Source organism: Labeo rohita, chromosome 21 (assembly GCF_022985175.1).
Source record: "Labeo rohita strain BAU-BD-2019 chromosome 21, IGBB_LRoh.1.0, whole genome shotgun sequence".
Taxonomy (NCBI): Eukaryota; Metazoa; Chordata; class Actinopteri; order Cypriniformes; family Cyprinidae; genus Labeo; species Labeo rohita.
This window is the reverse complement of record NC_066889.1, coordinates 5,845,581-5,869,328: the sequence shown is the minus strand read 5'-3', so window position 1 is coordinate 5,869,328 and position 23,748 is coordinate 5,845,581. Positions and strand designations below refer to the sequence as shown.

Sequence of the window (23,748 nt, the reverse complement as noted above, 5' to 3'; positions counted from 1 at the left end):
AATGTATATAGCAAATCAACAGCAAATGCAGTAAATGAATATGTCTCAGACATGGTTTTCATAGCTTTTGAACTGTGAGAGCCATTGGGAGGTGTTGCGGTATCAAATGTCAACATTAACACAGACTGTGCTATGCTAACATTGTAAAACAGGTGAATGGGGGAGGAGGAAAGAAAAAATACCAAAAATACCATTAAATACCAAGGCAACATTTCGCATTTTGTACATTATGTAGTAAAATAAAGTGAAATGGAACTTAATAAACTGTATGGGCATAGTCTCTTAAAAATAATAGTAATAAAAATAACATAAGTCTAACTTGTGAAACACACCAAAATATCTCAAGTTTACACAAAATTACGGAAAACGGAAATGTAAAAATAAAAAACTAATTCAGAATATTAATAAAACGTAAACAAAGCAAAATTGCCCACATTGCAAGGTGTGTAAGTGTTGAAGAGGCGGATGGCTCCTCCTCTCGCTCCTGTGGGCGGCCTGAAGTGTAGCCGTACAGTTGGATTGAGTAAACATTTCCCTGTGCTGTACTTTACCGAGGACAGAAATGTCATGAGGGATCGATTGTTGTTTAGCGTTAGATCGATAAACAAGCGATTAGCCTAGTGTTCTTCATATTTGCGTTAAGAATATTTGTAAAGTTTTATTCCAGTTTGCAGTCTGAAGTTATCTGCAAAGGTAGGCTATTATGCCCGGTTTAGATTTAAAGTTTCTGGAGCGACCGAGGAGGAGGTTTTATTGTCCTCTGTGCGAAAAGCCGATGCGGGACCCCGTGCAGGTGTCCACCTGCGGACACAGATTCTGCGACACCTGCCTGCAGGACTATCTCAGGTAAAGCTGATTCCCAACCTGTATTTGAATGATCAAAACGAGGTCAAACTATGGCTGCTCGTATTCTAATGGAAATGTATGCAAAGTGAATTTTTATCCTGCACACTGTAGTTCTTAACGTGCCATCTTTAAAAAAAAAAACACTGGCTAACATAATAGTACCAGTGTCACTGATAAGATGAAAGTAAACTGGAAAAAAGAGACAATAAAACACACTTTCAAAGTAGTTTACATTAAATATATTATTTTATGTAGTGATTATATAGGCCTGTACACACACACACACACACACACACACACACACACAAATATAAATCTTTTCTGTATTTTTAATATAGTTCATATTTATTTTTCAAAGTATACACTACCGTTTATTTTAACGAAATTAATACTTTTATTCAGCAAAGGTGAATGACAGTGACATTTATAATATTACAAAAGTTTTCTGTTTACTTTTGAACTTTTGATTCATCGAAAAGTCCTGAATCATGGATTTCACAAACATATTACGCCGCACTACTTACGACATTTAGAATAAGAATAAGCAGCAAATTAGCGTATCAGAATGACTTCTGAAAGATCTTGTGGCACTGAAGACTTGAGCAATGATAGTGAAAATTCAGCTTTGTTGTCTGACAACAAAGCTGAATTTTCACTATCATTGCTCAAGTCTTCAGTGTCACAAGATCTTTCAGAAGATCTTTCAGAAGATAGAAAACTCTTATTTTGAATTGTAATAATATTTAACAATATTACTGTTCTTACTTTAAATAAATTAAACATCTCCGGATTATACCATCTACAATCCAACAAACCTAAAAAAAAGACAATAAAACACTTATTAATGTAAGTATTTTACATTAAATATATTATTTTGTATAGTGGTTGTATAGGCCTGTACATAAACGCAAACATATACACACACATAAATATAAATCTTTCCTGTATTTTTCATATGCTTAATATTTTTGTTTCAAAGTACATACTACCGTTCTTTTTAAAGAAATTAATACTTTTGTTCAGCAAGGATGCACGACAGTGACATTTGTAATATTACAAAGGTTTTCTGTTTCTTTTGAACTTTTGATTCATTGAAAAGTCCTGAATCATGGATTTCACAAAAATATTATGCCACACTGCTTACGACATTTAGAATGAGAATAAGCAGCAAATTAACATATTAGAATAACTTCTGAAGGATCATGTGACACTGAAGACTTGAGCAATGATAGTAAAAGTTTGTTGTTTTGTTGTCAGAGGAATAAATATTTTTAAATATATTAAAATAGAAAACTACTGTTCTTACTTTAAATAAATGAAACATCTCCGGATTATACCATCTAAAATCCAACAAACTTTCTAAAAAGAAAGTATTTATTAAATATTGTGAGCAGGGGTGAGGAAGGGCACAGTTTACAGAGGGCTTACAGAGGAAACATTTATGGTTTTATATACTACCATGAGTTTCATTTTTACCAATTCAGTCTTTAGATAGATCTCATAGATCATTTTAGGTCAAAAATGTAAAACATTTTAATCATAGAAGATGTGTATAGGTGTATTTTTAAATAATTTATTAGTTCTGGCCATTGCCTATGCGGAAAGTATCACTTAAAATAATTGCTCCTCTGACAGAGTAGTAATAAACAAACGCCAAACAGGCCAAGCAAGATGTTAGAGTGACACAAAACACCCTGGGCTACACACTCGTAATACTTTCTGTCTCTACAGGGTTAATGTAGTATTTTTTTTTTTTAAACATAAAATAACATGTTATTCTCATGTTTTACTTTTTAAAAGTTGCATACTACAGAATGCTTCTGGTAGTTTTATATAGAGAGAGAGAGAAAGAGAGAATTTTAGAAGTTTTATAATCCTAAAAGATTTAGTGTGAAAAGAAAGTATGCAGTGAGTCAGTTTATTTTGTATTATTACTCAACTGTAAGCTAGCATAGTTTTGGGTTATGACCCATTCTTAGCATTCCATGTCTTGTCTTCTCAGTCTCGTAGTCATAAGACAGAGCTGTGTGAAACAATCACACTCATTGTCCTGTGTTATCCTGTGGATGTTATCATAGTGATTGACGGTCTTGTCCATTCACATTCTATCAGACTAACACATGCTTTTTAATTAGACAGTTAATTACCATCAGCATGTATGTAGAGCATAAATGTGTGTATGATGCATATGATTTCTATGTCACTTTAAAATAATATTGTTAGGAATATAAAATAGTTCATTTATGACTTTAAATTGTGGTATTTTCAACATGATATAGCATGTATCTGCCTGAAGGGCATCATTTGCAGTTCTGACTCATTCAGTGATCTAGACAAGAGAAGACATGACCAAATGGAGAAAAAATAAAATAAAATTAAATAAAATGAAAAAAGTAATTTCAAAACATTGCACATTTTTTAGCAGCAATTATTTATATGCATAGAAAAAAAGGCATGATTTTTTATTTAAAGCAAATTTTTGAATTAAAGCAAATTATTTAATTTTACCCCAACAAATCTGACCTACAATGACCAAACTTCATTATCCAAAATAGAGATTATATAAAATGCATAAAAATGCTTTTAAAATCCACTCGACTGAAAAACTTGAGGGGGCACAACATTTCTGATCTGCCTCAAAAATGCAGCAATCACATTTTCCATCTTCTTATGAATCTCCTTGGGACTTTTGGAAAAATTCCCCATAGGATTTTGAAATGATGTGCTTCTGTTTCACACGTAATGGAAAGATCACAGCTCTATTAATGTGCTGTGTCGGTCGTACTGCTTCCCCATATAACGAATGCTGGGGGATGTCACCATCCCAGATGGATGATTCACTCACATTCTCCTGAGGGGCCTTCGTCAATTTGTGGTGTGGGAGGTGATTCTGAAGTTCCTGTCAAATCAGTTTGGCTGTGATTCATTTAGGCTTTGTAACATAGTGGCATCAATCGGTGGCAGTTGTGAACTGCTTTTTAACCCACCACATACTGTATAATGTAAAGATAAATCACATGCAAATTAAATTCTAACACATTTATGTGTAAGTGTAGCTTTCCGTTATGTAGGAGAGCAAAAATACGTAAATTCATGTTCTAGTAACAGACAACCAGATTTTATTTGTTGGCATTGTATTTTGAACACATATCAAACATTTACCATGGTGACTCTTGCCAAGATATGCAGCATAGCTCTTAGAATGTATGTGAATAATTAACTTTCAGAAATCTGACTTTATCACAATTTTTTTAATAGTAAAGGTGTATTCAAGTGCCCAGAGGACCACCTGCCGCTGGATTATGCCAAAGTAAGTGCACCATCATAACGCTACAGTTTCAAATCTCTTCTGATTTCTTCCAAAGGAATTCTTCTGATATTTTATAGGGGTGTAAGAAAATGTCGATACACGCGAGTATCATGATATTTTGTTTGCAGATACTGTATGGATTCTCAAAAACAGAATATCGATATTTAAAAAAAATCATTCAAGGTTCATGGCAGATTCATCAATAGTATGTTCCTGCACAACCGGAGGCTGCAATTTCAGGTCCGCACTTCTAGGACCGCATTTCTAAGACCCTATTTTTTGTGACAGCGCCATCTAGAGGAGACCTGATTCAAGCATAAAACAAAAACTATTCATTTTTTATATTTCCATCTTATTTTTAATGTAAGACCTGGTGTGAACTTGTGTTCGAGGCGGTGTCAGCGATCTCCATTTAGCCTATTTAGCTGTGCAAAACAGTTCATTGTTCTGCTGAATGCTATAAACTAGCATTTGTATTCTAATTACCTTACATTTATTAATGTACCAATAAACACACTAATTTGTAGCGCAATTGTTTTACCGTTTACTGCACTTTATGCGTGTCACACATCAGACATGAATGGCTGTGCTGCAGCTAATGAACTGAAGTCTCGCAAAGATACAAGTCTTTCTTTACAAGAAAACTGAAATTAAAACCAGAATATATATAGAATATATTGAAATAAATTAGGTTAAATATTTCAATCGGGTTTCCAATGTTAAGGGTATGTTAAGGGTTAGGTGTTGGTTAGGACAATAATTAAGTGTATACAATGTATACAATAAAAAAAAAGTGTATACAATTAACCAACTACATATTTTTTAAAATATAATAACATACACAATAGCAAATGCTATTAAATAGTATAAGAAGCTAATACATACATAAATACAATAAATAAATAAAATAATACAGAAAAAAAAAAAAAAAAAAAAAAAACGGAGGCTGCAGTTTCAGGACCGCATTTCTAGGACCCTATAGTTTTTTTGTATTATTTTATTTTATTTATTTATTGTGTATATGTATGTATAAGCGTCTCATTCTGTTTAATAGTGCTTGCTATTAAATTCTGTATATTATTATTTTTTAAAGAAATATGTAGTTGTTTAATTGTATACACTTAATTATTGTCCTAACAGAGAGAATCCCGGGCACCATATGTCAAAAATATGATTTATTGCCTGATTAAAAATGCCTCCCCCCTGCCCTCCCACCCCCCAACTGGACACCTGTTTGGACACCTGTTTTTGTACACCCCCCACCCACCCAAACTGGTGTCGAACATCTTACGCTGATCTAAAACAAGACAAAAAAAAAAAAGTATCAGACACATCTTGTAAAAAGCATAAGCATAGTTGTCAAAAATGTTGCACTTTTAAAAAGGTACAAGGATACAAGAGTTAAAGTAAAAGAGAAGGAAAAGAACCAAACATCTTACACAGTTCAACGAAAATACATCCGTCTCCGTGCTGCCTAAACTCAAAATCAAGTTAGGGGCGCAACTGTCAAACCACGCCCCCTAACACAACACTAACACCATAAGCAGAGGCCGACACAAAGATTCAAATGTATGATAAAAGAATTAAACAAAATAAATATTTTAAAATTAAAAAAGACTTTTACTAAACTGTCAACCATCCGCACAGCTAGGACGCCTAAGTTTACTTCACCATATTATTTCTAAGATTCCTAAATAGATATTTGGCCACTGTTTGTGTTACAAATTATGTAGGAAAAGTAATAGATTAATTTATGACAAGAGTGCACCTCAAAAATCTACATCATAACAGGAGTTCTGACCTTTGTCACAAAAAAAAAATTATATATCAGTTGAAAACTTAGGATCTCAAAATGTTTCTTTTGAAAACCATTTTAAAATCAGACATTGCATTACCATGGAAAATGTACATCAAATTCATATTACAAAATGTTTTCATTCATGAATTATAAAAATATAAGTTTGGATTTTAAACATATTTAACATTTTCACATCTATGTTCAAAATGGGAGTGACAGTTAAAGGGTTAATAAATCTATGACATTTCTTAATTGATGAAAGCATTCTTCCCGTTTTAACATTAATACAAGTAGTTTTTCATTTTAAAGATCATACCAGTTTTCCTTTCAAACAAACTTCTCTTAAGCCACAGGAAAATGTTTCTTTATTTTATTTTATTTTATTTTATTTAGTTATTCGCACTTCATTCATTTAATTTATTTATTCACTCTTTGATTTTTGTCAGTTTTAGACCTTACGGTCTGTTATATCACCTGAACGCACACATGTACATGTAGGTAGTTAAATATCAAGATGAATGCAAATGTTTTGTTCCACACTGCACAATAAAAACAAGAGAGGAGTCCTCACTGATTTTCTTCCCCGTAAGACTGGTAGTTAAAACACACGTTCACGCGCATGTAGTTAATTGTCTAAACTTAATATCATCACACGAAATGTAAATAGCTTGTATCCCACAGCCCGATAAACCAGAGAGGTTGGTGAGTGGGGTCTGTGATCAGCAATGCATGGCTTATCAGATCAGCCAATGTTGTAAAACTCTAAAGATAGTTTCTGGGGTTTTTTACGACTCATTTACAATCTAATTGAGGGGATCTGGCATTTTTAACTTTTATGGGGCAGTGTCAGGTAAAGTTCAGTGATCAAAACAGATATTTTTTCCAACCATTTACGGTACACACCTGTGAGTACAGCTGGGTCTACTGGTGTTGTGAACTTTGCCAAAAAGTTCAGTAGGTCAAAGGATGTGCACTGAACCTTTTTACAACACACAGCTGGATTTGCATGGCATCTGGTCTCGAACACAAACATACATACAAACTCAAACACAAAATGGCAAACGTAAATGCAAACGCAAACATACATGCAACTAAAACACAAACACAAACATACATGCAAACTAAAACACAAACGTAAACACAAACATACATTCAAACTCAAATGCAAACACAAAACATAAATGCAAACACAAACATACATACAAACTCAAACACAAAATGGCAAACATAAATGCAAAAGCAAACATACATGCAAATAAAACACAAACACAAACACATGAAAACACAATCATACATGCAAAAAATATAGGCATGAGCTAACAATCTGTAAAAATACTGGCCACACGCAACATACAGAGGGAGAAACTGAATATTCAGACAGCTAGAACAGGACCATATTGACTTTTTCTTAAGATAAAGACAGTTTATTTGGTTTATTTGGTATCTCGCTTCACAACGGTTGCTCCATTACAGCACACACATCAAGTCTTTTTTAGCATACGTATCTCGTATTATTCTGCAATATAACTGTTTAGTCTAAATATGTTTTAACAGTTCTTTGTGTTTTTGTTTTTACAAAGTTGTTAAACACGTGTAACTAATACCTCTCTTAAACGCTATGGACTTTCAGGTCAGGGAACTACATTACCCAGCATACACCTCGGCCTTCAAACATGGCCGCTGGGGTTACACATCCTAAAACACTCATACATGGCAGCGCCCAAAATCATTGGACTTCTGATTATACGCACATGAAGATACCCTATATAAAAAGACTCACATTTCCACAATTTTTCTGAAGTACACGCTCCTCCCGTGTTTTTTTTTTTTTTTTTGTGATCGGTGTTGGTAATGCAGAGTCCGATTCATTTCTGCGAAATGATTCATTTGGACAGTTCGGCTCAATGAACCGGTTCAAAGAACTGATTCATCTGCTTTCTTTTCATCAGTCATTTCTTTTCTAACAACTCAGGGTCATTTTCTATCAGTGAAACATTTAAATAAAGTTCACTGTGTGAACATGTATTGGTGATTATTGTCTGTTGTTCATTTACGTTAACAATGTTCGTGATCCTTCATTGTTTGTTTAGCTTATTAGTTTTTAGTCGGTTGCAAACATGTCAGGCATGAAGGTTATAACAACAAGTTTGGGTGGTTGGGATGCGTGTGTCAGACCTTTTGTACTGTTTTGTGTGTTTTTCCCTGTATGCCCTTATTTGGTCCTTCCTGTTCCGTTTGTAATTATTACGTCACTGTTTAATCGTCTGTACCTGTCTCCCCCTTGATTTGTCTGTGTATTTAAATTTGGTTGTGTTTCAAGTTTGGTTGTCGGTGATTGTATTGTCTTCATGTATTGTTACTCCGTCAGGTTACGTTGTGTTTGCTGGTTCCCTGTGGATATTATAAATAAAACTCTATGTTTTGGACCTCCTCGCTCATCCTGATCATTCCCCGTGAACAAAACTGTGACAGCGTGTAAGCGGTGAAAACTTAAATGTGACAGTAAAGGTGACAGATGAGAGCATTACTCAAACAGTCCACCGTGTCATCTTTTAATAAAATATTCCGTCGAATCGCACCAAGACAAATTATGTATTCATTAAAGCATTGAAATTAATATAAGCGTACAAGTATTCATAACGACAATAAGTACAATGTGCCCTAACAACACAACAGACTGATCCCTGCTAAGTACACCTAAAATTGCTAGACGGCTTGACTTCATCCATGCTAGTACGCTAGGCCTCGTCACACCGTTGTGAGATATAAACCACAAAGTTTTTCATAGCGTTACACTTTGAAACAGAACAATTTTATGTTTGCATGACTTTGTTCACACTTTCTATTTGAATTTGTTTACCGCATTCTCACCATCCTTATCTTATTTTCCCACCTAATGGTAATTGTTAGGCCTTACGCTTATGGCGTTGTACGCTTTGTTTTTTGGTTGTCATGTTAGCGGGCTTCTTTGTTCATATTCGTCAATATTTCTGCTAATTTGGTTGATTTAATAAAAACACTGTCTTCATTTGAGATATTTACATTATATTATTGTTTTTATATACACGGTGGTACCGTTTTGAAATCATGTAAGAACTTTTCTCAATAATTATTTTCTGTCTACACTCGCACATTTTATTCTATCGACCGGTTTTCTTTTTATTCAACTGATAAGAGATCTGTACTGCATTGGATTATCTAGGACTTGTTGCGTATATCATACGCCTTTGTAAGTCACTTCGGATAAAAGCGTATGCAAAATCATTAAATTAAAATTAAAAAATGTAACTCTGAGAACACAAAAACGAGTAAAGTGAGACTTTTATTTTAACAATATATTGATGAATATACATTCATAGATTGAAGTAGTGAAGAGAAGGATCAAATTGCCATTACAAACAAACAGTGACATTACAGGTAGTCTAGCCAGAAAAGAAAATCTCTGCAGGGGATCTGGCATTTTTAACTTTTGTGGGGCAGTGTCAGGTAAAGTTCAGTGATCAAAACAGATATTTTTTCCAACCATTTACGGTACACACCTGTGAGTACAGCTGGGTCTACTGGTGTTGTGAACTTTGCCAAAAAGTTCAGTAGGTTAAAGGATGTGCAACATTTTGTAATATGAATTTGATGTACATTTTCCATGGTAATGCAATGTCTGATTTTAAAATGGTTTTCAAAAGAAACATTTTGAGATCCTAAGTTTTCAATTGATATATAATTTCTTACAATTTCTAAAACATGATAGGGAAAAAGCCTGTGAAGAAAGTTTCTTACTTTTTTTTTTTTTTGTGACAAAGGTCAGAACTCCTGTTATGATGTAGATTTTTGAGGTGCACTCTTGTCATAATCTATTACTTTTCCTACATAATTTGTAACACAAACAGTGGCCAAATATCTGGTTAGGAATCTTAGACCTTTCCAACGATATACAGTTTTGTCATGATTAGATTAGGATCTATTTGTAATATGGTGACAATACCGGATGCTATTTTACAAGAACATGTCTAATACTTTTGTTGTTTTGTTTTGATTTATTTTGTTTTAGATCAGCGTAAGATGTTCGACTTTTTATTTTTTAACTTGTAACAAACACTACCTTTTTAAAATTGTAATGCTAGACTACAACATACATTTTGACAAGTATCTTATGCTGTTGCTTAACGATGGCATTTGATACTTTTTTTTTGTTTTGTTTTAAATCAGCGTTAGATGCCTGACTCTTTTACTTTAACTCTTGTATCAGTAAAAAAACCCTAAAAATTTAATGTTACAAGATTTTGACAACTATCGTTTGCTTTTGTTTTACACAGACATGTCTGACTGCTTTTTGTTAGTGCTTAACGATCGTTTAGTACATTTTTCTTTTAAATATATCACCAAAATTGTTTAACAATACATAAAATTTTTTGCGTTGATTTTTTTATGATGGGCAATAAATCATATTTTTGACATATGGAGCCTGGGATTCTCTCTCCTAACTGACTCCTAACCCTTAACATACCCATTGGTAACCCGTTTGAAATATTTAACCTAATTATTTCAATATATTCTATATATATTCTGGTGTTAAAATCCATTTTCTTGTAAAGAAAGACTTTTTTGCAGACTTCAGTTCATTAGCCGCAGCACAGCGATTCACGTCTGATGTGTGACACACATAAAGTGCAATAAACGGTAAAACAAGTGCGCTACAAATTACTGTTTATTAGTACATTAATAAATGTAATTTTATTTGAATACAAATGTTAGTTTATAACATTCAGCAGAACAATGATCTGTTTTGCACAGCTAAATAGGCTAAATGGAGATTGCTGACATGCCTCAAACATTAAAAACAAAGATGGAAAGATTAAAAAAAAAAATGATTAGTTTTTGTTTTATGCTTAAATCAGATCTCCTCTAGATGGCGCTGTCACAAAAAATAGGGTCCTAGAAATGCAGTCCTGAAAGTGCAGCCTCCGGCTGTGTAGGAACATACTATTGGCGGTGCTCGCGTCGTGGTCTCGGGCAATTCCACGCGGAACATAAATAGAAACTGAAAACTTGTGGAATCCAAAACTTGTAAAATTCTCAGAACAAAAAGGTTCTGAGAATGTTCACTACATGTATTTATTTTATTGTTTTACAATTATTTTGTTTTCTTTAGGATTCTTGCAAGCACTTTATTTTTCATTGATATTAAGGAGATGTAATTCTTAAGTTCAGATCAAAATGTTATGGCATTGTCCCCTGGTTTCACAGATCAGGCTTAAGCTTAGTCCCAGACAAAAATGTAAGTCTGAGCAGTTTCAACTGAAAGAATCTTGCACAGATTCATCCTAAAACATGCCAGTGCCTTTGTATGTTGCAGCTGTAAACTTAAACTGCAAACCTTTAAAGCAGGATCTAAAAATATATATGATCTGTTTATAAAAGCTTACCTTTTATACATTTATTAACTAAGGAATCCTGCAGGCATTCTATTTTCCCCCTTTACTTGTATTGCACAAAAAGTGGTTCAATAACAACGTTGTTGTTTTTTTTTGTTTTTTTTGCTAAGGTTTGCACATGGTGGTGTGTTCTTAATTACAGCTTTTCTTAAAGTATATCCTATTCTTAAAATGAGAAATATCCTAATATACTGCCTTGCTTACAATATCGCAGTGTATCGCAAAATATCGTGTCACAACCCCTGTATCGTGATACGTATCGTTTTGCCAGATTCTTGGCAATACACAGCCCTAATATTTTATCCAAAATTATACAACAGTAGTTCTCAGCTCCTGGTGTGGGAACCCACTGCTCTGCACATTTTTCGTATGTCTTATTTATTTATGCAACTGATCCATAAACTAAACTTAGTGGCTGTGTCCGAAATCTTGGGCAGCTGATTTGTTGCCTCACTGCCCTATCCACCTTATTTTTTATATTCATATTCCATTAGGATTTAGGATGTTTTTTGAGGAAAACATTTCAGGAATGTTCAGGAATGTTCTCCATATAGTGGACTTCCATGGTGCCTGTAAGTTTGAACTTTTAAAATGCAGTTTGAATGTAGCTTCAAAGGGCTCTAATCGATCCCAGCTGCGGAAGAAGGGTCTTATCTAGCGAAATGACTGGTTATTTACTAAAAAAATGTACAATTTATATACTTTTTAACCTCAAATGCTTGCCTTGTCTAGCAACATGCAAAATGTGCAACAGCGATGTAGGGTGATTTTGAAGTTACCAAGTTTTGTAGAAAATGAGATGGGAGTTTTTCCACATACCCTAACTGTCTTGAACTGTAGTGTACAGAGTATGCATGCACATCGCAGAGCTAGACAAGACGAGCGATTTTGAGTTTAAGAAGTTTACAAATTGTAATTTTTTTCTTTTTTAGAAATAAGTAATAAAATCGTTTTGCTAGATAAGACCCTTATTCCTCAGCTGGTATTGTTTTGAGCCCTTTGAAGCTGCATTTTGGAAGTTCAAAATTGCGGGCACCATAGAAGTCCACTATATAGAGAACATTCCTGAAATGTTTTCCTTAAATAACATAATTTCGTTATGACTGAAAAAAGACATGAACATCTTGGAAGACAAAGGAGGTGCGTAAATTATCTATAAATTTTTGTTCTGGAAGTGAACTTCGCCTTTACCAATCCACCAATAGAAGGCAATCAATTACCAGTAGAGACCAATTCTCATTATAACCAGTAAAACCATTACAAATTCTGTGATGGTTTCTTTTGCTTTATTTATTTATTATTTTTCAGGAAGGTGAAATTAAACTTTAGTGTAAAGTACTTTTTTAGTTTAGTGATCTCTAATAAAATAGAAATAACTTTGGTGACAATTAAGCAAATATTTAATTACTACGATACAATTTGTTTAGCTAGAAATGACATCAAAATTGGGAATGGTCGGTCAAAAACATGCATTTACACACTGACCACCAGTTGCAACTTTCAGATGTCATCTATATTTTTTAGCTCAACTGTAATGGAATTGAATGCACAGGATAGTGAGAAATAAAGGCAGTGAATTATACAGTACATGCTGAGCTGCCTTCAAAAAATCAATCAGATGAAGGTATCTCAGCAGACAGGATGTGCTGTGATCATTGGATTTGGACATGCCTTATTGACTTCCTACATCCGTATGCCGCAGAGACAGTATTTTTCAGCTATGGGATGTAGCCAGTGTGTCAGATAAGAAAGATGGACAAAATGTGCATAGCAGTAGTTCCCAAGACCACAGTTAAGAACCACTGGAATAGAATATCCAAAAATATGCATACTTAACCTTAAAGTATTTTTAATTCTTCCACAGACCAGTCCTGAATATATTAGTCTTGCGTACAACAGTTACATTATTTCCTCAAATTTGATTGGCTTTGATTTTACATTGTTTCATTGTTACGTCAGTAGTAAAATGAGTGAGTCACTGATTACATTTGTGCACCAGAAATGCAGTTATTTCCAATAATCAGAGGACTTATTACAGTAAGTTGACATGAACAAACTTTTTCACTCCTTCTTCTTTACATGCAATTATCATTCTTCTGATTATTCACAAGGAAATGAGGTTATATTTTCCACCATTAATCACATACCGCATAGCATAAATGATGAACTCATATACAGTAGGTGTTACTGGCCACTGTTTTAATCTACTGACCTCAAAAGCAAAACACATTTCTGTGGATGCATTAGATGGTTATTCAGTGCTGTGATGAGCATTGACATGTTAGAGCAATGCTGCTGGATGAAGATAAAAAGCAGAAACTGGTGGCAGTGGAAGCATGCCTATGTTTCCAGGGTCCTACATTTTGTTTCCCAGATTTTTATTGCACATAAGGAACACATGAAAGTTTCCCAGTTTAATACTTTATTAATTTACATTATGTAAACGTTTATAGGTCAGAACTTAATAACCCTAACCCAGGACGAAAAAACCCCCCAAATAGTTCAATAGAACAACACAGATAGAGACTTCCTAATTAATTTCCTAAACATGATGTTGAGAAGATAGACTGAGGACTGAGGACTGTAATAAAATCTTTTGGAAAGTTGGAGAAGTAGATGTTCTGTGCAGCTGGCTTAGTTATCGAAGACCATGCTGATATAATTGAATCTTTGAGTGATTAAAACATATTTTATAGCCTGATAACATAGTCTTGTGTTCCTTATGTGCCATATAAACCTGGGGAACATAGTACCCTGGGAACACAGGAATGACCTGTGGCAGCAAGTTGTGTTGATAGATTCAAGCGATTTGAAGTGGTGAAAAACTAAATATCATTCTGAGTTCATTGATGAAGCTGTGCAAATAACATCATTTGTGTACAACCGAGCACATGTGCACTTTAGTTAAAGCACAAATAATGTGATTAAGGTGTTTTACATGCCTGTTTATTGCGATTAAAATTGCCGTACACCACATATTTTAGCATGATTATGGCTACTACGATATGAGCTTAATAGCATCAGTTTGATTGAAGTATTGCTACAAGGTAAGAGGTAAAGTTTAATCGCAATATTGCCTCAATCTCATTATAATTTCATCTCAGTGTGTGTAAACAGTCATTGAATCATTTAACACTAATTCATTCAGGAACGCCACTGTTGTGTGCTGCGGTTTATTTGGTTTTGACTTAATCTGGAAATATTTTTATTTGAGGAGCAAAAATAGACCTTACTGACAATATTGTGTCTAAAATATAAGTTAATTGTTGTATACTGTAAAAGCAATATCTCAGGCCCAATTTTGATAGTAATCACAGCTGCACTGAATAACATCTTCCTCATGTTTTATTTATTGTTTAAATAGACGTTCATGCTTTTCAAATGTTCTTATACATTTCACTAATAAACAGTCATATATTTGTAATTCTGACTGCAGATTTTTCCAGATATGGAGCTGGAGCAGCAGATTCTTTCTCTGCCCATCCGCTGCATCCACAGTGAGGAGGGCTGCCGCTGGACTGCACAGAACAAGCTCCTGCAGGTGAACAAACGGCACACAAAGACAAATCTTAGTCAAACTTGTACATATTTCAACATACATCGTTGTAGGATTTCATACATTTCTTTATGGCTCCAGAAGTCCCTTAAAAGTGTTTGTATTGTAGATGCTATACATTTTCTGGTAGGCTATTGTATGTTACCGTGTCTGTTGAAATGTACAAAAACTGATGTGTACACTACAGTATGTACTAATACCAACAATATACACTACCGTTAAAATGTCTTAGAAAATGATTCTTTTATTCAGCAAGGGCACATTAAAATAATCGAAAGTACACTTTAAATTTATCAAAAGTCAATATGGCTGCTTAAATCCCTTAAAAGAGTTTGCATTTTAGATTATGTCCATATATTAGTAGGCTATTGTATGTTACCATGTCTATTCAAGTGTAAAAAAAAAAAAGTATGTGTTACGTATAGTTGAGGTCAAAAGTTTTTGATTCTTTCAGAATCATTAAAGAGTTATTTTACCAAAATAACAGGAATCATACAAAATGCATGTTATTGTTTATTTAGTACTGACCTGAATAAGATATTGCACATAAAAGATGTTTACATATTTACAAGAGAAAATTTATAAAAATGACCTGATTCAAAAGTTTACACCCCCTTGATTCTTAATACAGAGTTGTTACCTGAATGATCCCCTGTGTTTTTTTGTTTATTGATAGTTGTTCATGAGTCCCTTGTTTGTCCTGAACAGTTAAACTACCTGCTGTTCTTCAGAAAAATCCTTCAGGTCCCACAAATTCTTTGGTTTTCCAGCATTTTTGTGTATTTGAACCCTTTCCAACAATGACTGTATGATTTTGAGATCCAACTTTTGACACTGAGGACAACTGAGAAACTCATATGCAACTATTACAGAAGGTTCAAACGCTCAATGATGCTCCAGAAGGAAAAACCAGGGGAGAGCCAGGGGGTGAAAACTTTTGAACAGAATGGACACGTGTACATTTTTCTTATTTTGCCTACATTTCATATATTTTTTTCATTTAGTACGGCCCTTCAGAGGCTACAGAAGATCATTACATGTTTCCCAGAAGACAAAATAAGTTAAATTTACCCTGATCTTCAAATTCTTAATGCATCATGTTTCCTTCTGGAGCATCAGTGAGCATTTAAACTTTGTCTAATAATAGCATATGAGTCCCTCAGTTGTCCTCAGTGTGAAAAGATGTATCTCAAAGGGTTCAAATACACAAAAATGATGGAAAACCAAAGAATTTGTGCTACCTGAAGGATTTTTCTGAAGAACAACGGGCAGTTTAACTGTTCAGGACAAACAAGGGACTCATTTTACATCAATTTACATGTAAACATCTTTTATGTGAAATATCTTATTCAGGTCAGTACTAAATAAACAATAACATGCATTTTGTATGATCCCTTTTATTTTGGTAAAATAATAAACATTTTAAGTAATTCTGAAAGGGGTATGCAAACTTTTGACCTTAACTGTACATATACCAACAATATACACTACCTTCACTACTTCAGTATTGTTTTTACTGTACTTTTGATCAAGTAAATGCAGCCTTGGTGAACATCTCAGAAACATTAGACATTCAGATCTAACTCTTACGCTGGTTTTTCACTGCTCCTCCAGGCCCATTTGTCCGTGTGTGAGTTTAACGTGGTGTCATGTCCAAACCGCTGCTCCATGAAGCTGCTGCGACGTGAACTGCCAGAGCACATGCAGCATGACTGTGCAAAGAGAAAACTACACTGTGACCACTGTGGGGATGAGTTCACTGGGGAGGCATATGAGGTCAGACACATGCATTTTTTGTTAATATTTGTTCTTGATAGCAATGGTAATGTATTAATATTAACATGAACCATTTTTAACAGCTTTGACATGTTTGATATTTAATGTTCCTCTCTTTCCTCATTCAGAATCACCAGGGTGTTTGTCCAGAAGAGAGTGTGTACTGTGAGAATAAATGTGGTGCTCGTATGGTGCGGAGAGTCTTGGGCCAGCACTCTGTGTCCGAATGTCCCAAACGAAAACTGCCCTGCAGATACTGCAAGAAAGAGTTCCTCTATGACACTCTTCAGGTCAGTGGACTGTAAGCTGCCATCCTACATTAAGTTATTTATTATATGGTGAAGAGAGTGCATTCATGGGTGTTTTATATTCACAGCCTCATCAGCAGCAGTGTCCACGCTTCCCTATGCAGTGCCCTAACAGGTGCGGCACACCAGGAATCACTCGAGAGACTTTAATGGCACATGTGAAGGAAGGATGCAGCACTGCAATGGTGCTTTGCCCATTTAGGGAGGCTGGCTGCAAACATAAGGTATGATCTACAGTTATAAATATAGACAGTAAAGCCATTTGCTAAATAATGGCACAATGTATGCATGTCATTGCGCTGACAGAATGACACTGGTGGTATTTAGGGGATTTCTTTTAAAGAAAGACAGCACACGCCGCAGTTTTCAATAGAAATGCACCGATATTAAAATTATGTCCAATACAAGAATGCTTTTATTTTTTTATATTACACCAATAACTAGTAAATTAAAATTCAAAACTATTTTGTAGGGGTGTAAAAATAAATTATCACAATATATCGAATTACACAAATGTTTTGAGGATAGTGACAATATGCATAATATTTAGTTCAGCCTAGATGGAATTTTGACATTTAATTTAACATCAAATGTGGTAATGGAACATCAAATATGGTAAACCTAGACGTTCACACATTTAAGTTTACGCGTTTATTAATTATTATTAATAATAATACATTTAAAATAAAATACATTTTAAATAAATTAGTTAGTAAATTAGTTGGGTAACACTTTAGTATAGGGAACAATTCTCACTATTAACTAGTTGCTTATTAGCATGCCTATTCATAACATATTGACTATTTATTAGTACTTATAAAGCACATATTCTGCATGACTACATTCTACATCCCTAATCCTACCCAGTACCTAAACTTAACAACTACCTTACTAACTACTAATAAGCCGCAAATTAGTAGTTTATTGTGGCAAAAGTCATCAAAAGTCAGTTAGGGCTAATGTTTAGGTATGGGGTAGGATTAAGGGATCTAAAATGTGATAATGCAGAATAAGGCATTAATATGTGCTTTAGAAGTACTAATAAACAGCTAATATGCTAGTAATAGGCATTCTAGTAAGCAACTAGTTAATAGTGAGAATTGGTACTTAAAATAAAGTGTTACCCTTTATTTTTAGCTAAGTAGAATCAGGAATATTTCTATTCTGGTGTCACTATTGACCTGTGTATTATAGACCAAGTACATCACCAAGTACAAGCCTATTAAAAAATTAGCATGTTAATGAGCAGTACCTTAATTGGTTGTCATATGTCTTTATAACAATAATAATAATAATAAAAATAAAACCTTCTCATTTGAACTATTTTTTGAAAACGTTGTGAGAATATTGTAGTGTAGTGTATACCAAATCGTGCAATGAGTGTATTGTTACACCTCGACTATTTCATCTAGTTAAATATAAACATTTGAAATTTATAAAAATGATAAAACTATTTTTAAAGTAATAATTAAAGCAATTTTTGAGTAAGTAATTTTTTTTTGTCTTCATGTGAAACATTTTTGTAATTGTATTAACAGCTTTAAGTTATCACACTGACATTCTGTCACATTGTAAGCTGTATAAATCATGATTTGTTTTGTAGTGGCACCTAGTGGACAAGTTTGATACTGCCTGCCAATTGCTTAAGAGATAGTTCACCCAAAAATGAAACTTCTGTTATTATTTATTACACTCTTATGTTATTTCAAACATGTAAGGCCTTCCTTCATCTTTGAAACACAAATTAAGGTATTTTTTTAATTAAATCTGAGAACTTTCTGACTCTGCATTGACAGCAAAGCAACTACCATGTTCAAGGCCCAGAAAGGTAGTAAGGACATTGAAAAACAGTCCATGTGACATCAGTGGTTCAACCATAATTTTATGAATTTATGTTTTCATGGTGCACAAAAAATATTCTCGTAGTTTCATAAAATTCAGGTTGAACCAGTGATGTCACATGGACTATTCATCTTATATCTGGTTTGTTTGGTTCATGACTTGTTAACAAATGACTGAAAAGATGTTTCTGGAACCAAGCTTGCTGAAAAAGTGGACGAGCATTGTTGCACTCTACAGAGAAAAAAATATAGCTAAAAAACCCACCTTTTTTAAAGTAAGACATGAATATCAGAATATCCAGACCTTTATGACATCTTTCTGTCTGTTCCACTCATAGTGCCCTAAGACTGCAGTGGGACGACACCTCGAGGAAGCCACGCACACCCACCTCTCTCTTCTTAGTGGTGTGGTAAATCGCCAGAGGCTGGAGCTCCGGGAACTCCGGCGTGCAGTGGAAGAACTCTCTGGAAGTCGAGATGGCACGCTGCTCTGGAAGCTCACAGACTTCAGCCAACGGCTACAGGAAGTTAAGAGCAGAACTTCTGGGAGTTTGGAATTGTTTAGTCCTGCCTTCTATTCCCATAACTATGGTTACCGTCTACAAGTGTCCGCCTTTCCTAATGGGAATGGCAGTGGCGAGGGCTCTCACTTGTCAGTCTACATTCGAGTTCTACCAGGAGAGTACGATGGGCTGCTGGAGTGGCCTTTCCCTTACCGCGTTTCCTTCTCGCTCTTGGATCAGAGCGACCCGGCACTCACCAAACCTCAGCACATCACAGAGACCTTCATCCCAGATCCCACCTGGAAGAACTTCCAGAGGCCACGACCTGGAGCTCTGGGAAGTGTTCGTGGGGGCTGTCTGGATGAGAGCATGCTGGGTTTCGGCTACCCAAAGTTCATCTCCCATGAGGAGATGAAGAAAAGAAACTATATCAGAGACAATGCTATTTTCATTAAAGCCACCATAGATGTTGTCCAGAAGATACTGAACTCTTGAGTTCTAAAATAATGTGAAAAATGATCACTTCTGGCCCTTTTGCTTATATTGAAAATAAAGATGTATAATTTTTTGTTTAAATATAATCAGGGCTTTAGCACAAATGAAGGATAAGTATATACTGAGAAGGATAAGAAAAACAAATTCAGTGTCATTTGCATGTATTTTTCGGTTTTAAGTTTTTTTTTCTTTTTCAAATAAATAAACAATGTGATATTAAAAATGAAACTATGCGTAATCTATTCATAATCTATGAATTATGTTACAGAGTTATTATACAGAATATGTTCTATATAGTATAGTGTTCAGGTCATAGTTTTTTCCAAGCACATTTTACCAATTCCAAACCACATCAATAAAAAATAACACGAAAAATAACTAATAACTACTAGTAATTTTGTTTTTAATCATTTATAAGTGAATTGTCCATGAAGGCTGGAAGTGAAAAACTCTTTATATTCAGGTGTGCATAATTATTAGGCACATTTTCTTTTTTTCAGATAAAATGAGCCAAAAAAGTGATTTAACTTTTTAGACTGAAAAGTCAAAAATGGTTAAATGCCCATGAGAAGAATGCAATACTAATGCAATACAAGAATTTGCAAAGTTAAGGGACGACTATTGGACAATGAAATGCTTGTTCAGTTTGCATGGTCAGAAAAAACAGGTGGAGAAGAAAAGACACATGTTAACTGCAAAAGAATTAAGGTGAAGAATTAGGTGTGACACCATCAGGAACTAAGTCTTCAGAAGTGCAATTTGTCAGGTTCTCGGAGACTTTGCTTGAGTAAAAAATCCAAAAAAATTACCCTCACTTAATGAGAATAACATGCTGATGTGTTGTGAAATACATGAAGACTGTTTTTTAATAGGCTTTATAGACATATAAGGTGACAGTGACTCTTGAAGGACCAGCACAACATCCTCGTGTACTTCTGATTCAAGAATTTATCTTTCAGAATCTGGCAGTACATTTTGGGAGTTCATGTTTAGTCTATCTCCTGTCCTAAAAAGTCTGACTTGCAGAGATGGACTAAAATGAACTCCAAAATGTACTGCCAGATTTTAGAAGATAAATTCTTGAAAGAGTGGTATAAGAGGGTTTGATGCTGGTCCTTCAAGAGTCACTCTCAACTTATCTGTCTATAAAGCCTATAAAAAACAGTCTTCATGTATTTCACAACGCTTTAGCTTGTTATTCTTTATAAGTGAGGGTCATTTTTTTAGGATTTTTCACCGAAGCAAAGTCTCTGAGAACCTGACACATTGCAGTTCTGAAGACTCCAGGTAGGTTGCAGTTCTGGAAAATGGTGGCGTTAGAGACTAAATGGTTTCTGATGGTTTCACACCTAATTCTTAATTCTTTTGCAGTTAACATGTCTTTTCTTCTCCACCATTTTTTTTTCTCACCGTGCTGACCCAGTGAGCATTTCTCTGTCCGAATTCTTGTATTGCGTTAGTATTGCATCCTTCTCTTGGGCATTTAATAATTTTTGACTTGTCAGTCTGGGTTAAATCTCTTTCTTGGCTTTCTAAGTAAAAGAAAAGAAGCCTAATAATTATGCCCAGAATATCAATATCAACGTGCCTTATAATTATGCACACAGTATACATATATATATATATATATATACATATATATTGATATTGATTGCTATCAGGCTGTGAAGAGACTTTCAACCAGTATAACAATGTTTATGAAGAGTGGGCTTTTTTATATATATATGTAATTATCATATCCTTAATCCATTACACAAGCCATTTTAGTTCAGTAATTATTAAGCTTTTTTTTTTAAATTAATATTAATATAAATATATACAGATAATATGTATGTATGTATATGTATGTATTTAAATTCTTCATATTTTTTAATATTTTAATCTTTTAATATAATCTTTTAATATTCACATCTGTCATGAGATGTGAATCACAGTTTCAAGGCATGTGACTGGCTGTTCATTGCTGATGTCACAGTTTCATTAGCACATGTTCGAACTCTGGAAAAACTCTGGAACAATACCTGAATTGACAGAGAGAGTTGATGATCAGCATCATGGTACCAACAAAGCCAAATTAGTTTGGTTTTGTCAGCTCTGAGTTTGTTCAGCCACTATCATGGGCAAAACTCCTGGTTGATTGATCAGATAAATAAAATCTAGTGTGTTTCCAGGTTAGCAAATCTCAGAATTATTTAACTACTGGCTTAGTAATGTCTACATGGGTTCCATATCCTTAGGTTAATTTAACTAATGACCTACACAAGCTATGTGTGCCTGAGCCAATATGGTTCAAACTTACCTGGTTATAAATGTGCACTACAGTGTGTGTGCCAGTAGCAGACTTTATGTTGCAAGCTGATGGAGATGAAAAAAGCCCCAGCAACCACGCAGTGGTTTTAAAAACAGAATTCAGAGAAGTCAATCCAAAAGTATGGTCATGCTGATTGAGTGCAACAAACAACAAACCACAGGGAAATGTGCAAAAGCATGTCCTATCTCATCTGCATCAGCCTTCATATAGAACTGTTGTTTTTTTCCTCCTAAACCTAAAGAAATTATTAAGTTTAGCTTATGTAAAATACATTTCATCACTTAAAACATGTTCTCATGCAAGCAAAGTTTGGCTGTAACCTCATAACAAAGCTGTTGCTGCTGTTGTCATTATTGACTTAAAATGCATATTCTCATGCTAGTTTTGCTTATATGTTTAGTAAGTCACTCCTTGCATCATATACACAACTTAAACATCAAACATTACTTAAACTGTTTGTATGGTTGCTTCAACTGGGGTTGCATGAATTAGTGCACTTTCAGTGCTAAGTTGGCCCACCCACTTTCAACTGTGAACTGAAAGGGACAATTGATGATTAAATCTTGAGGTAATACTTTACAAAAAACTTCCTACCCACCCATGGGCATACCCATTTTCAGCTGTGGCCCACCCAATGAGAAGTTGGTCATTTTAAAAAATAGAAGTCTTAGCAATGCATCCAGACCATCTACAAATAAAACCCGACTGATCACCTGCGGGTGATGAATTTATCGATCAGAAACTTCTGAGCCAAGCACCTTTGAAGCATCATATTAGCATACCACAACAAACTGCACATTTGCAGCTGCGCACATGGTCCACAGGAGAAGTTCACTTCCAGAACAAAAACTTCTCAGATAATTTACTCACCCTTTTGTCATCCAAGATGTTTATGTCTTTCTTTCTTCAGGTGTAAAGAAATTATGTTATTTGAGAAAAGCATTTTAGGAATGTTCTACAAATAATGGACTTCTATGGTCCCCGAGGGTTTGAACTTCCAAAATGCAGTTTACTGTAAATGCAGCTTTATAATACAATTTATATACTTTTTAACCTCAAATGCTCATCTTGTCTAGCTCTGGGATGTGCATGCTTACTCTGTGCACTGTATGTCGGAAAACTCCCAAGTCATTTTCTCCTCCAACTTCAAAATCGTTCTACATCGCTCTGCATTTACCTTTTTTGTAAAGGGCATTTTGTAAAGGACGTTAGACAAGACGAGCATTTGAGGTAAAAGTATATAAACTGTCATTTTTTTTTAAGAAAATATAGATATACCCCTTCTCCCTTGGCCGGGATTGTTTAGAGCCCTTTGAAGCTGCATTTAAACTGCATTTTGGAAGTTCAAACTCGTGGGCACCATGGAAGTCCACCATATGGAGAACATTCCTGAAATGTTTTCCTCAAAAAACATAATTTCTTTATGACTGAAGAAAGAAAAACATGAACATCTTGGATGACAAGGGGGTGAGTACATTATCTCAAATTTTTATTCTGAAAGTGAACTACTCCTTTAATGTTTACTCTCTTTTGAACACAAACTTATAGACACACTTGATTATTAAATCTTGA

The 23,748-nt window shown here is 34.5% G+C and overlaps 1 protein-coding gene across 3 annotated transcripts; it reads left to right on the top strand.

Annotated features, from left to right (window-relative positions):
- Positions 1 to 429: 429 nt before the first annotated feature.
- Positions 430 to 20,072, top strand: traf4b (tnf receptor-associated factor 4b). 3 transcript variants are annotated; one of them, XM_051093905.1, is made up of 7 exons: positions 430 to 846; positions 4,110 to 4,156; positions 14,833 to 14,927; positions 16,557 to 16,718; positions 16,847 to 17,008; positions 17,095 to 17,250; positions 19,206 to 20,072. In XM_051093905.1, the coding sequence occupies exons 1-7, from the start codon at positions 704 to 706 to the stop codon at positions 19,863 to 19,865; spliced, it is 1,425 nt and encodes a 474-aa protein (XP_050949862.1). In that variant the 5' UTR covers positions 430 to 703; the 3' UTR covers positions 19,866 to 20,072. The 3 variants fall into 3 exon arrangements, with proteins under 3 accessions (XP_050949862.1, XP_050949861.1, XP_050949863.1); XM_051093904.1 differs by having other exon boundaries at positions 431 to 846; positions 4,105 to 4,156; positions 14,823 to 14,927; XM_051093906.1 differs by having other exon boundaries at positions 784 to 846; positions 4,105 to 4,156.
- Positions 20,073 to 23,748: the final 3,676 nt, after the last annotated feature.